The 16,055-nt window shown below is 41.8% G+C and overlaps 1 protein-coding gene across 4 annotated transcripts in view; it reads left to right on the top strand.

The window, feature by feature from the left end:
• The window catches only part of lrfn2b (leucine rich repeat and fibronectin type III domain containing 2b), a 96,799-nt gene extending 81,005 nt beyond the window's left edge, over positions 1 to 15,794 (top strand). For all 4 annotated transcript variants that reach the window (XM_058755885.1, XM_058755889.1, XM_058755886.1 and 1 more), the window contains 2 exons: positions 3,550 to 4,946; positions 12,692 to 15,794. In XM_058755885.1, coding sequence (XP_058611868.1) covers positions 3,571 to 4,946; positions 12,692 to 13,661 — 2,346 coding nt within the window. In that variant the 5' untranslated portion in view covers positions 3,550 to 3,570 and the 3' untranslated portion in view covers positions 13,662 to 15,794. The remainder of the gene's footprint in view (positions 1 to 3,549; positions 4,947 to 12,691) is intronic.
• Positions 15,795 to 16,055: the final 261 nt, after the last annotated feature.

Genomic DNA, 16,055 nt, shown 5'->3' with positions numbered 1-16,055 from the left:
TGTCTATGGAGGGTCAGAGAGCACTCACATTTCATCAGAAATATCTTAATTTGTGATCCAAAGATGAACGAAAGTCTCACGGGAACAACATGAGGGTGAGTAATTAATGACAGAATTTTCATTTTGGGGTGAACTAATGTTTTTAGTAGTGCTGTCAAAATTAGCAACTGCTGCTTCGGTCTCTTTTTTCTTGACAAGAATTGCATTTGTTTAGACGCAGAACATCTTTACAAGCACACCAAACAGGAGACTTTTCAGATGCACTCTCCACTTCGCCTCAGAAGCAGGGGCGAGTCACGGTACAGATGACGTGGAGCTCAGTGAACTTCGGTCAGATGAGATGTTGTCAGACCATATGTCAGTAATAACAAATTTTCCTCTCCTGTCAGCCGTTATACTGTGCTTGTACCGCGTGCTTTTCAATCGCATGCACAAATACAGCGGCGCACTGTAGCCTGTATCATTTCATATGAAAGCGCGAATGGAACTACCAGCATGCGTGTCAGATCTGTGTCATGCTCAGCAGCAGCAGCTCTTAAAGTAATAGCGGCCAAATAACTAATAACCAGCTGCTGGGATGTCTGTTCATCAAAGAAGAAAAGAAAAAAGAGGAAATCATCTATATAACTTAGAATTTAATGTTTGATACTTTTATTCAATTTCTGTATATTTCCTACTTGCTGAAGGGAACAGGTAAATATGAGATTTATTAGTAATTAGTTGTTATTTTTAAAGTCTAATAAATGTTAAAATTGATAGTTCTCATACTGAAATGTTGAATGGCTATAGTCAATGGTTATATATTAGGAAAGCTTTTTCCCCCAGGCTGTGAGAGCCCTGAACTCAAATCACCCGCCCTCTCTGAACCCCCATACAAACCCCCTACCTCCTGAAACATGGCCCATCTGAAACTTATGGAACTTTTTTGTGCAATCGAAGTGTGCTACACGCAGGTGAGTGGGCCTGTACAAACCACCTGTAGTAGCTCACTCTCCTCCTCTATGTGCACTAGTCACTTTTCACACACACTGCTGTGTGTACACAAATCCCACAAAAAGACTCAGCAATATACATATGTTTACATGCTCATGCACTACAAATCATCCTGCACTGTTCCCCAGCCAGCTGCTGACTCACAATGTTTCTCTTCGCACATGTACAGTATTTATCTGAAGCACTCGTATAGTTTGTATTTTTTAGTTTATGTATAGGTAAAAAATTATTTTATATATAGCATATTTATAGTCAAATCTATCAGTAGGATAGTTGTGTATAGGTTTATACTGTTTTTACTTCATTGCTGTGTGCCTGTATTTATGTAGCACCGTGGTCCTGTGAGGCACGACATTTCGTTCCACTGTATGCCCCGCATGTAGCGGAATGACAATAAAGCTCAACTTGACTTGACTTGACTTGATAAAGAACAACTTCATAGAGACATCAGTAGGACTGGTATCAGTGATACCAAAGACAATAGAAATACAAAGACGGTTCACTCCTGTACTTATGAATGGGAGAAACTGCAACATGCAATATGGCAGAATAGTCCCACCTTCTAAATGAAAGAGCCAATCGCTGATCGGTAAAGTCATTGCATATCACTGCAGCAGCCGTTAGAAGCTCCTGGACCAGCCAATGCTTAATGCAGTCAGCAGTCCGTTAGGAGTGTGCATGTGCATTGGCTGGTCCAGCCTGAAATATACATTTTTTAAACGGTATTTGAGCATAAGAAACAACATTAACGAGGCAGTTCATTTCAGATTTTGTTGCTGATTTGAAATATGTCATTTAATTGCGAGTTCAGCTAGCAGTTTTTAAGATCTCAGGATTCCCCCATTCATTTATATAGGACTTGGTCTTGTTTGAGCTTCCCAGAGACATTGCAAATATGGCCGCGGAGTGATCAGACTTTCCTTGAAAGGGATTTTGGTGATACTCACCTTCGGTCATAAAAAAGATGCCACAAAACAAATATTCAAATTATACTGTCTTTGTTGTTTCTACATTAATTTGAAGATTGCATGTGAAATTATTACAATCTAAAAGTATAATTAAATACTTAAATGTTAGGTGTGATTAATCGCAATTAATCATGATTAATTTCAGGAAAAAAAAAAGTGTGATTAATTAGTAAAATTTTTTAATCGATTGACAGCACTAAAGCTAATTTTTCTTCTAATTTTTCTTTTTCATGCCTGGCATTTTTTAGATTTACATTTAGACATTTAGCGGATGTTTTTATCCAAAGCGACTTACCGCTTGTAAGCACCTTGTGAAGCCTTGGCTTTGACCCCACCATGATTTATTCTGCTGTGTGGGTGTGTTGGGTCACGGTCCTGTGATGGGAGACTTGAAGACTGTAGAGGAAGATCTCTTCTGTTTTTTAGTTTTAACAACAAATGTACCTTGTAGCTGATGTTGCCTTTAGGATGAAGTCAGTTTCTTCACACATTCTGCATCTGTCATAGCCTGCATGCTGCAGCACCGAAAGCAGAGCTCTGGCGCTGAGCCTATTTTTGAGAGCATCACGTGCAACTCAGCAAAAAACACTCGGACTATGCACTATGTAGGCTTTATTGAAGCAGCGTACAATACTCAATTGAAGTACTCACACATTGTTTGAACAAGGACTGCATGCTTCACACCCAGTGACACAAACACAAACCTTTCTGGTAATTAAGATGATTTATAGCTGCCCTTTGGCTTTGGGGATCTGTGTAGATGAATTATCATTTGGATGTAAATGTTACACTCCTCCTCATATAAATTAGACTTCATGATAATCAAGTTTGTAATGATTTCCAGTAGCTCACTACTGACAACCATTTTATCATTCATGGCCACGGAGCGATTGAGTGTGGTTTTTCAGAAATCAGTTTATTTTCTGTATAGAGTTATGGAACATGACAGAAGTGCTGTCGGTTGAAAGCGCAACATTAACCTGCTGCTGAAGCCACAGGCCTGCACTCTGTACATGCCCTCAACACAAGATGTGTGAAACAGGCCATACTCCCTGTTGAAAAAAACAGCATATGCTGGTTAGGTATGTTTTGAAGAATGGCAGCTGGTTTGAGCTGGTTTAAGCTGGTCCTGAGTGGGAGCTAGTTGCTTAGGACCAGCACATGACCAGCTTAAACCAGTTCAAACCAGCTCAGGACTGTCTTAAACTAGATAAAACCAGCTTTTAACCAGCTCAGGACCAGCTTAAACCAGCTCAAATCAGCTGCCATGCTTCAAAACATACCTAACCAGTATTTGCTGTTTTTTTCAACAGGGCTGTCACATTCACAGCTCTGAGCTGATCTGATTCTCTGCAGTGCAAGCATCCTGCACAGTTGTAACACACATTATGAATAAGTGCTTCATCTGCACGAGAGTGGTTATGAACTGTGCAGCTGTAGTAATTGAGTGACACTAGAAAGATACGACACACACACAGGTCGTCTGTTGCTTCTGAACATGTCACAGTAACACTGATTGAAATCATAAATGATTCTCCGCTTGAAGAATGTCGATACTGATTATTCCTTATGCATTCTTGTCCTCCAGGTCCCTTAGTGTGAATCCACCATGGACCCCGTGCTCTGTCAGATGCTGGTCCTGGGAATGGCTGTAATGATGGCCCGTGCGTGCCCCAAGTACTGCACATGCCAGAACCTCTCGGAGTCACTGGGGACCCTGTGCCCAGCCAAAGGTCTGCTCTTCGTGCCACCTGACATAGATCGCAGCACTGTGGAGCTCCGGTTGGGGGGAAACTACATCCTTCGAATCACACAACAGGACTTTGCCAACATGACAGACTTGGTGGACCTTACGCTCTCCCGCAACACAATAAGCTACATCCAGCCCTTTTCCTTCGGGGACATGGAGACCCTCCGTTCTCTTCATATGGATAACAACCGTCTGGTGGAGTTGGGCCCCGATGACCTGCGAGGGCTGGTCAGCCTGCAACATCTCATCCTCAATAACAACCAGCTGGGTCGCATCTCCGATAAGGCGTTTGAAGACCTGGCGGCATCGCTTGAGGATCTGGACTTGTCCTACAACAACCTTCAGGCTCTGCCCTGGCATTCAGTTCGACAGATGATCAACCTGCACCAGCTGAGTCTGGACCACAATTTGCTGGACTACATCCCCGAGGGGACCTTTGTAGATCTGGAGAGGCTGGCCCGCTTGGACCTGACTTCCAATCGGCTCCAGAAGCTTCCGCCGGATCCCATCTTTGCCCGAGCACAGGATTCTGAGGCAACGACCACGCCATTCGCCCCTCAGCTCTCACTCAGCATAGGAGGAAACCCGCTTCACTGCAACTGCGAGTTGCTTTGGTTCCGGCGCCTGGAGCGAGACGATGACCTGGAGACTTGTGCCTCACCTCCCGGCCTGAAGGGCCGCTACTTCTGGAACATTCGGGAGGACGAGTTTTTGTGTGAGCAGCCTCTGATTACTCAGCACACCCACCGCATGCTAGTTCTGGAGGGGCAGACCGCCAGTCTACGGTGCGAAGCCATCGGCGATCCCGCCCCAACCATACACTGGGTGACCCCTGACGATCAACTGCTCGGGAACTCCTCTCGCACTGTGGTGTACCGCAACGGGACCCTGGAGATCCTGATCACCACTTCCAAGGACTACGGGACCTTCACTTGCATCGCAGCCAACCTGGCTGGTGAATCAACTGCTTCAGTGGAGCTGTCAATTATCCAGCTGCCCCACATAAGCAACGGCACAGGCCAGGCATCGCAACCCAAGTCCCGCCTGTCAGACATTACTGGTAGCTCAAGGACCGGTAAAAGCACTCCCAAAGGCCAGCCAGAGAAAGCGGTGTCTGTGTCTGAGGTGACCGCCGTGTCTGCCTTGGTCAGTTGGTCCGTTAGCAAGACCGCTCCTAAAGTCAAAATGTACCAACTACAGTACAACTGCTCAGATGATGAAGTGCTCATCTACAGGTACGAAGCAGAGTGGCTTCTTTCACATTTCCAGGGTTATGACAAAAATAATGATCCCAGAGAAAGATGTGTCGCAATTTAGCAAACTATGGGGATCCAAGCGCTTTTTGGTTTGATCGGTGTAGGTAGTTTACCGGGGAGTTTTTGGTGAGGGGATCTTTCTTTAGAAAAGACTGTCAGTTCTGTCAAGTGTTTTGTTGTTTAGGCAGCAAGCAGTACACCAGACATTTTATATAGCATACATTTGTAAACTGTAGCTGTCTGTAGGGATTCGTCCTTCATCCTTCACTATTGGCGCTTTTCCACTGTGTGGTACGACTCGGCTTGGCACGGTTCAGAATGGCACAGCACGGCTCAGTTCGGCTCGGTTTGCGTTTCCACTGCAGTTTAGTATCGCTTTAGAGTGGACGGGATTATTCACGTGTCGTTATAGTTGTGCCGCCTCTACTGCCGTAGGTGCGCTCAATCAAAGCAATCGCGTTCGATCCTTCGCTGGCGGTGCTGATTTAAATCTAGTGGGTCTGTTGTGTCTCGTGCCTCAAGTTCAATGACGCAGGCAGTGATGAATTTCGCCGGCCAATCAGTGATCAGCAGAGTTTACATGTCACGTTTTGGTAACAGTACGGTTCACTTGGAACCTCGGCCGAGGTGGTACTAAAAAAATTACCAGGTACCAGGTACTGTACCCAGTGGAAAACCCCCCAAAAGTGAGCCGTACTGAACCGTACCGTGCCGTACCATGCAGTGGAAAAGCGCCATTTGTCCACTTGACTAATACAGTATGTAGTATGCTTCTCTTCTCTGTTGTTCGCTGTATGTCTGCTTGATTATTCTGTCTTCACAATGTAAGTGAGACTCCATGGGTAGATAGTATGTCAATCCTCTGCTCTTCCATGAAGTATAAAATATATTGCAGCAGCTGCTACAGTGCAGTATCAGAAGGGGAAAACAGACAGAAGGAAAATCAAATGACTTCATGTCAGTTAAGCCATTCACCCATTAATATTTGAAGAAACTGCTTGGCTTAGCTCATTGGCAGTAATTCGGTGTGGCATCTTTATCAGCGTTGTGCCGGTGTGAGAGATAAATTATTTACTCGCTTCTTCATAATGGTTCAATGAGCTGCTCTGGGAAATGTTTTGAACAGCATAATGAGTAAATAAACTCTCACCGTGGCCAAGATTATGCTGTCATAACCAGCCGCAACGCAACAAGATTTCTAGCACTAGCAGTATTTCTATCATCGCTTGAAGTAAAAACACAATGAAATCACAGCCTGCCAGAATGGTGAGGCTGAGATCTCACTGTCTGTATGCTCTCTCAAACTCAAAAGAGTGTGAAACTGAGAGCACACACCTTGTGTTTTGATGATTTCGGTGATCAGGCAGGGTTCCTCAATAGGCGGCCCACGGCCCGTGAGAGAAAAATGTTTGGCCTGCGCTAATTTCAAATAATGTGGCATGAAAATTCAAACGCAGCATGATAAAGCGACATTAACTTACATCGTGTCTACACCGGACGTGAGTGGCGTGACGCAACAAAATACAATAGAACTCATTATAATCAGTGATGCTGTCTGCACTGGATGCGGCGCAGCACGACAGTAAACTGATGACTCGTTCCATTTATGACGTACGACACAACGTTCAAATGATTTGCAATGCTTTGTTGCATCCAGTCAATATACTATGTGACAGCAAAAACATGACAAATGTGAAGTAAAGAAAAGTGGACACGGAAAATTGATTATTTAAATGTGAATTGGACTGAACAGTTCTGAGTGAGTGAGTGATACCATCTTTGACAGATCTAATAATTGAATCTGCAATTAGGGAAAGTGGAGAGAAGAGATCCAGTCTGGAGATGAGCAGGAACAGTTGATTTGAATGGCAGACAGCTTTTTTGTTTGTTCATTTGTTTTTAATATTCAACAGGCAAAGTTCTTCTGTATCTAAATGCAAAAATGTTCATAATTGTTTGAATAAAACAGACTACTGGGGAAAATATCTGAATATTTATCTTGTGACCATCTTGTGACTATTTTAACAAAAGCAACAGTAATATAATAATTGTAATAATAAGAATATATATATATATATATGTCAGTGGCCCTTGGCTTGGTATTGTTGGCAGAATTCGGCCCTCGGCGAAAACTAATTGAGGAACCCTGGTCTAAGGTTTTCTTCGTGGAAGGATTTGTCAACGCTGGACGTCAGTGTGCATGAGGCGTTTGGTGTGGGCAGGGCTGCTGGTGTGACACTGCTTATATAGAAAAGAGATGTATGCTTGTATGACTTAGCCTGCTTCAGACTGCTGGAGGATTTCTGACCTATAATTACATTTTCTGATTCCTTGCAAGTAAATACGCGTGATGAACTGTTTCATCACGTCTCGCTGCGTTGTTTGGATGCCCTGTCAATGTGTCACTTCTGTGTCACTGGCGTCAAAAATAACAATCGTTCAGTCAAATGGATAGTCCCTTATTTGGTTCTTGTATCTGAGTGCATGCTGCATCTAAATCATAATGCGTATTAAATACATACATAATATTATATTATCTGTATATTTTCAATAAGTTAATATATTGATCATTCATATATAAAGAAATATATTTTCTTTGCATAAGGGTTGACGTCTGGATCTGAAACAAGAGCAAAACAATAAAATCTAAATATGAAACACATTTATCCAAAACAAATGATGAAAGCACAATGGGAAAATAGTTTTAATGTGGCCTTCAAATAACAAAAAGAAAAATGTTGTAATGTGTTAGTTTTAATTAAAAAAATCAAGGGGAGGTAGATACGTCTTTGAAACCTGGGGTGTATTCCAGAAAGCAGGTTATGTGACATACCCGGGTATGTTTGAGGATAAGTGAGCGGATAACCTCAGCTTTCGGTTCCAAAATCAGAGGTTACTTTCAGGGTAAGTAAGTAACCATAGCAACCTGCTCTCTGAAGATAACCTGCTCCGGAGCAGCTTCTGTTCCAGGGTTAGTTCACTTCAGCGCTATCTGAACATGTATGATCTACTGACGAGCCTTCAGTGGGCGTGACAGATAGCGCACAATATTATATATTATTACAATACAGTTATGTATATAGCCTACTACACACACACACACACACACACACACACACACACACACACACACACATATATATATATATATATATATATATATAGTTGTATGCTGTTTTAATGATAAAGCGCTAATATAAGTAATAAATAAGGTTAGCCTATATATTGCTCTAATATGGTTATTATATTTTATTGGCATATATAACAGTTATTTGTATAAATTATAAAACACTATTATGACAAGGTAATGTTTAATTTATTATATTAGCCTATATATATATATTACATTTTATATTATCATCTCACACATGGATCGCATTTTCTATAATGTATTTGTATAATAAAAATACATATCTGATATGACTTAATATATAATTAGCATCAAACAAACAATATAATTCTTATTCTCAAGGATTAAAGATTAAAGGGGGAAAAAAAATAAAAATGATTGCAAAACCATCAATTAGGTGGCGATATGCACTAAGCATAAGGCCTACATGACCTTTGAACAGAAGAAGAAGAAAGAAGCAGTATGGCGCGCTTATTCTTAGCGTCCGTTTCCATAGTGATTCGTCGCTCTGTTGAGAATGTCTCGAGTCTTAACCAGGAACATACTCAGTTGAATGAACTTACTCCCGCACGCGTTTCTGGAACCACACACCTCGAGTAATAAGCAGGTTTGGGGTTAATCAACCGAGAGCTCAGGGTTTATCTGACGGTAAGTTAACCGTGCTTTCTGGAATACACCCCTGAGCTCTTTGTAAGCTGTCAGAGTGAAGAAGAAGAGAGGATGAGAGGAAGATGAGCTGAAAGGAGGAGAGTCTGGGCGAGGGGCTTTATTTAATGAGCTCATGCTGATTGTTTACAGGAAATCTGAGAAGAGCGTCAACATTCATTCTGCTGTTATTTGTGTTTCTGTTCTAATTAAACACAATTAACCTGTGCATGCCGGCAGCCTAAAACTGATTAGCATTAGAGGCAGAGGAACATGAGACAACATCAACAACAAACCCAATCCGGCTCCAACAAAGACTCCTAAAAGCAGCCATGAGGCACACGTGAGTGATGTTTGAGTGTGTTCACACGGCCTTCTGATGAAACCTAAAACAAATCTATACAGAAATGAAATATAGCTAGATTTAAAGGAAGAAAAACTCTGACACCCTGAGGCCAGCACTTTTATCCATGATGGAGGATCCTGGTTTAAGTAACAGGAGACGTTATATGGGTGTATTAAAGGACGTCACCCTGTACACACGTCTCTAGCGCAGGCCTCAGACACACACACTTACCACATTCTCACAGTGTTTTTACATTCTTGCTCTATGGCTTGAGATGGTTACTTTATTAATATACATCTGTGATATAGGATAGGCCATCTGCTCGTGGCAGCAGCACAGATGGGTAGAAGAAATAAAGCCGATTACTGTTGGCTGTCAGCTCAGCAGGGAAGAACTTAAGTGAAGTTCACATAAAAATAAGAGCCGTCCAGACGTGTTTAGTGGACGGGTGAGCAACACTTTTGGATGTTTGACTACTAGCGTAAAGTCTGGTATAGTCTGTTGCTTCTTGTATGAAATAGTTGATACCAGGATAATAAGCATTCAAACAGTTGCCAACAGAATCAGAACAGAAAATGCTGAAGAAATGAACAATAACATGCATTTATGCATAGACTTTTTTTCTTTCTTTTTTTTTATGTCAGCGTGTCCAGAAATAATGAATGCAGTAACTCATGGCAGAATACACAGCACTGATTGTGGATGTCAAATAAAATGCTTCATTTTTAAAAAGATTTTTAAATATGTAATTCATGCCTCTAATATTGGCAAATCCAGTAACTAGGTCTTTCCTTAAAATGTTTCTTTTATTGGGCCACTACCAGCTACCATCAATCAGACTGGAACAAATCTCATTCAGACATTGCTGTCTTTGTGTACAGTAAGCATCAGGCGGCAGCAGTTTATGGGGAAAGAGCAAAAATAGTGCATTCGGGCTATTGACGTCATACGGTACACGTCCCAAGTGTGAACTAATGCTTGAAATCTAATCTGGCACATTCTGAAAATCTGATTTAAATTGGATTCTCAGCCATTGTGGTTTGGAAAAATGTCATGTGGTTTTTTTTCACATGTCTGTGATATCAGGTCAGATTTCAAGTAGTTTTTTGTAATTTCAGATAACATGTAAGTGCAAAGTGCACTGTAGCGTCTGCTGCTGTCTGAATTTCATCCTCTCATTCACTGCTCTGCATAAAAAAAGCATCAGCTAAGTGAATAATGCTTCGGAAATATTGTAATTATGAGCTCTGGGCTCTAAGAACAGGGTTGAAAACTATTTCAATCTCAAACATGGCAGAAACACTGAATTATGATATGTGTAATCTATATCAGGCATCCTCAAATCTGGCCCGCTGCTGCAGAGTTTAGCTGTAACCCTAATCAAACACACCTGAGCAAGCTCATCAGAGTCTTCAGGATCATTAGAAAATCACAGGTGGGTGAGTTTGATCAGGGTTGGAGCTAAACTCTGCAGCAGGTTGGCCCTCCAGGGAAAGATTTGAGGAACCCTGATCTATATAGAAAGATCAGTGAGTGGAAAGGCAAGTCTGTACACTGTAAAATTCCAACAGTTCTTCTAACAAACAGTGTTTAGTTAACTTTACTTAATGCCTAAAAATCTAGTAATCTTTACTATCCACATACGTTTCCTTGTTTACTCAGAAAACCCAAATTGATTGGTTTGAGTGCCATTTTGTCAGAAAAAAAAAGAAACGTTTTTGAGGCGGGGCAGTTCTTAATAGACTTTTCATTAATTTCCTCCACTTCTGCAGTTATCTTTCTCTAGTTGCATTCACTCATTTCCAAAAGTCATCTTGAATGTTGAATTCTTAGTACAACTGAAAAAACTGAGAGAAAATCACATAAGCTGGCTTCATAAATTGATGTTGATTTTCCTAAAATGTTTTTGTTTGAACTCACCACTGTAGTGATTAGTTCTCCCTTTGGTTGCGCAGTGATGCATCATGAAATCAGATATTTGGTTTCAAGGGAAGAGAAGTAGTAAAATGTTGCTTTTGGAGGTGACCTGACTTCTAATTAATTCATTAGCTAGACTTTTTTTCATGTCGATTAATGATGTTTTACAATTTTATTGTAATTCATAAGCAGCTTATGAAGCTTTTAATTGGGTTGATGTAATCCTTTAGTATTTGTGGCAATATCATGCAATCGACCATGCTTGAGTCTAATATTAAATTAAAATTGTATTTATTTTTATTAATTGAAACAATAAAAATTTTATTTGCTCCTTTTGTTGTGCTACTAATAATTTTTTTTTAAATAAAATAAATGTAAAAAAATTCCAATTGCAGCAAATAAAATTGGCAAATTAAAAAAAAAAAAAAAGGAAAACAAAAACAGTAAAACAAAGCAACTGCATAATTTATTCATGCCACAATGCACTCTCAGAGGCAATAACTCTGAGTAGCTATACTAAGTCGAGAGTAAATCTAAAGTAAAGTAAATTATCAAGTTCTTTTTTAGTTACTAGAACTCTTGTGTAAATATACTAAGCATTTGTTAAAGGGGTCATGACATATTTTTTATTATTTTAATATGTTCCTTGAGGTTTACTTATAATGTTAATAAAGTTTTTTTGCACAAAAAACATAAATATGTGGAAAAATGATTATTTTCAACCCTCATTCTGACCCTCTGTCTAAAAAGACCTGTTTTTTAGCCACTGTTATGATTGGCTAACATCACTGCACAGGAAACAGTATCAAGTATTGCATGTGAGTGTTTTGACAACATTATCAAAATAAAACGGTCAACTTACGGTTTGTGATACAGCTGCAGTCAGATCTAGTGCCGCTTCATCTTTCAACAAATGTTTCTTTGTGACTCTCCATGACACTGTGCCTCATTTACAAAACAAAATCCTCCGACATCTTGGATGCCATTAAAAATAAACTATCCACTTGTTCCTTACGCTGAGATCCTTCTGATTTCTGTACAAATACACGAACAAGCTGTTTAAACCAAACGCATCAAAGCGAATGTTCTTTCACTGCATGTGTCCTGACGACAGACTCGAGCGCTGGACTGTGTCAGAATATCTGTATACTGTATCCAGTGTAGACAAGATAGCGGCAGTGATTGTCATTTCTATTTGCTTTTGACGCTACATGACACTAGCATTCAGCGTGATCAATTGTTAGCCGTTAGCGTCTGAATGCCAGTGGGCAGGGCCTAGGCTGAGAAGACGACTATTCGTCGATGTCTTGCTCTGGAGGCGTGTTTATGCAAACGACTGTGCCCAGGTGACATGACCTTGTCCCATCAGATCTAAAACGAGCTGTTTTCTGAGGGTTATTACATAAATGCTTTTTTAATGATGATGAGGACATTTTATGTTATGAAACTTGCAGGATGTATTAAGCATACAGAGACATTTTCTGTATCAAAAGATCAAGGGAAATTTGGTTTCTCGTGTCATGATCCCTTTAATAAAACATACTATTACTATTTCACTTAGCTTTTTTTTAAGTTAGCCTAACAAATAAGATTTTACAGTGTGGTGAATAATGCACTTTCACAGTATCGATATTGATTGAGTTGATGTGAACTGTGTTTGATGAGTTTGTGGTTGTGTGTTTGCAGGATGATTCCTCCCTCCAGTAAGGCCTTCCACGTCACCAACCTGGTATCGGGGACTCTCTATGACCTGTGTGTGCTGGCCGCCTGGGACGACTCGGCCACCACGCTCACTGCCACTAACGTGGTGGGCTGCGTGCAGTTCTACACCCGGGACGAGTACCCGCAGTGTCAGTCTCTGCACGGACAGCTGCTGGGCGGCACCATGATCCTGGTGGTGGGCGGTGTGATCGTAGCCACGCTGCTGGTGTTCATCGTCATCCTGATGGTGCGCTACAAGGCAGGGGATGGCGGAGGAACCCCCGCTAGCAAGCTGAGCAACGTCAGTGAGACGTACTCTCAGACCAACGGAGGGAGGCCGGGGCAGAACGGACTGCCTCTGCTGGTGCCCAAGCCCAAAGTCAGCATGCAGGACGAAGAGGTCGAATTCAAGTGCGGTTCACTCCAGAGCAGCATGTCCTCTTCCTCTTCCTCTTCCTCTGCCTCCTTGGGTTCAGCAGATCCCACGTCCTACAGCCCCAACAGTGCCCTCGCCAGCATCTGGAGGTCCGCGCCTCCCAAGCCCCGCACCAACTTAGACCAGCTTCTAGGGGCCTTCACGTCGCTGGAGCTCCGGGGCCAGGCCAAGGAGCCACAAACGTCTGGGGGCCCGGCGAGCGCGGCTGCTGCTTCGGCCCCAGCGGGCTTGACTGACAAGGAGCCTCTGTTGGGCCGGACGCTGGACTCACGGCTTAGCAAGCTGCTCATGCTGCCTCTGGACTCCAAACCCAAGAGGAGCCATTCGTTCGACATGGGCGACTTCACGGTGTCCACGGCGCAGCAGCTGTGCTCGTACCCGCGCCGAATCAGCAGCATCTGGACCAAACGCAGCCTGTCGGTGAATGGCATGCTGCTGCAGTGCGATGAGGAGGGCGACAGCGGCGGGAGCAAAGGCACCATTGAGAGCTCTGAGTGGGTTATGGAGAGTACTGTATAGGGGCTGGGATGTACGGGAAGAAAGACGATATAAACCCCATCATGCATGACTATGAATATGTTTTTTATTATTGCTATTCGCCTTGCCATATCCAGAACAGACGCAGCACTCAGGGGGTGAATTCACAAAATGGTTGCACCACTCTAGATGCAGTATTTCACACCAAAAACCTATCAGATCTTTCTATTGTCCCTTGGTTTTTGCATGCCTAATTTCTAAGTAAAGTAGGCTCATTCTAGCTTGCGCCTTAAGCCCAAAATATACTACGGTTTTTATGCATTCATGAGGGTCAGCATACAGTGCAGGATACACATTTTGTTACTTGTACTGTACATGCACCATCTGATTTTTGTAACCACACTTACTTTGTACGCACAGGTCATACATGCACATTGAATTTGTTTTGCAGTAATCAGTTGCTCCACAAGGTGGCAACACTGTTTCACAGTAGAAAACGAAACTAAAGAGACGGAACAAAAAGTCTGCAGCAACAAGAGATGCTCACATTGACAAGCGCTTGTGAGCGAGAGGGTATGAGATATCACAGATTTGGTTTAAAAGAGTTCAAAAAATATTCGTTATCGGCCATAACTTATGGGGAAAAATCAAGCAGACACTGGACATGGATGAAGCTTTCTAGAGCGCATGTGTCGACCGCCTGCATTCGCGCACAACATCAAAGAGAGTATACTTTGAAAGGCTACGCATTCGACTGTGTGCTTACGCTAGCATACACATACAAAAAATAAGTATACTTTAAGGCTTTAAGGTCCTGACACATTAACATTGGGCTGTTGTTAAGTGTGAGTCAGCTTAGTTTTTGTAGTGTGTTGAACTGGTGTCCGTCCGCATTGGCACCGTCAGTGAGAGACAGAACTCTGATTGGCTGTTCAGCTTGGTGAAAAAGACTGCACAAGAAGAAAAAAAAACACAGAAAGTGATCAATGCGAGCAAAGAAGTCAAGACTAAATTTATCTCATCTTACCTGTGCATTTCAACATGCTAAAATGTTCATAACAGCATGAGCTGGAATGAAGAAAGTGATTAATATTATTCATATTCAAAATCGTAAGCAAGCACAGCTTTGTATATGGTTTGTATATAGGCAGTCCTAATTTCGGTTTCCCTTTTTGAATGACGAATATATTCCATTGATACCTGCTGGTACAGACAGTTATTTCCTTTCACGCAAACACAGACTGCACCTGCTAGTTGGCCATTGGCTGTAGTCTTTGCGGTGTGTTCAAGCCCAATATTTTAGCCCAGACAAACACGACAGCCAGCTTTAGTTGCTGCTAGTTCTTTGACGTTGGTTTGGTGTGTCACGGCCTTTACATGATCTGCACAAATCCTAAATCTGTGCAGGCGAAGCGTCGGTGGTTGTGATTCATTCCTAGTGAATCCCCCCCAGTCTGCTGTGCTGACTCATTGGTGTGAGACGTGTGTGCGTGTGTGTGTGTGTGTGTGTGTGTGTGTGTGTCATCTTTATGTCTTATTTGTGTCTGAATCGGACAGGTTGGAATGAATGTGGGACAAACTCTTGTGCTACTGCGGTTTGTCAAAGCTGGTACGGGAACTGAAGCACATAGACAGAGGAAATTGTAGAAAATTGCCATGCCAGCAGTTTCCCTGAAGAGCAGCATAAAGACTCTGTGAATATCTTCATGTGCAACACTGTTTATATGTGTAATGAATTTAAAAATTTATATATTTTTTATCTTGTTGGTCAAACCCTCCTCTTTCTTGATGAAAGAGAATTCCTGAACCTTCATGGCATTTATCTCACTCCCTTCAACTTCTCGTTTACTTATTTTTGAGAAATCATGTGTACGGTTTCAATGAATTCTCAGATATATGAAGCCGGCTGTTTATGTGTGATGTTTTTCTATATTCCTGTATTTACTAAGGTGATGGAAAGACATGAGACATTAATAATGAAAAACGGCTGTGTGAAGTTATCTTGAAATGTGTCTATTGTGTTGTTTTAAGTCTCTTAATAATATAAACCAACTTTATTTTGTGTGATTTAAAACACAAGGCTAGTCCAGTCGTTCTCACATAGGGGCCGGTGTCCATTCGGGGGCCTCCACTAACTTTCAAGGGGGCGTGGGATGATGTAAAAAGTATCGAAATTAATACATATTTTTAATATATTAAAATGATCTAAATTAAAATGCTTTACAAAGCTGTATTTGCTTTTCTGCCTCAATAGCTAAAAAAATTTTTCAAAGAACATACAGTCTTTAGAATACTGTGTTGGTCAACTGGGGCTGTAGATTGAGAGAGGTTGAGAACCACTGGCCTTGTTCATCTCATCAAAGACAGCTTGCATCAGAATATCACTCTGGATTCACTGTTATTCGTCCCACTTCACATTCACACTGCAGAATGCGG

Source organism: Onychostoma macrolepis, chromosome 20, assembly GCF_012432095.1.
Source record: "Onychostoma macrolepis isolate SWU-2019 chromosome 20, ASM1243209v1, whole genome shotgun sequence".
In the NCBI taxonomy this organism is placed as follows: domain Eukaryota; kingdom Metazoa; phylum Chordata; class Actinopteri; order Cypriniformes; family Cyprinidae; genus Onychostoma; species Onychostoma macrolepis.
The sequence above is the reverse complement of the archived record's forward strand: the minus strand, read 5'-3'. Positions and strand labels throughout refer to the sequence as shown.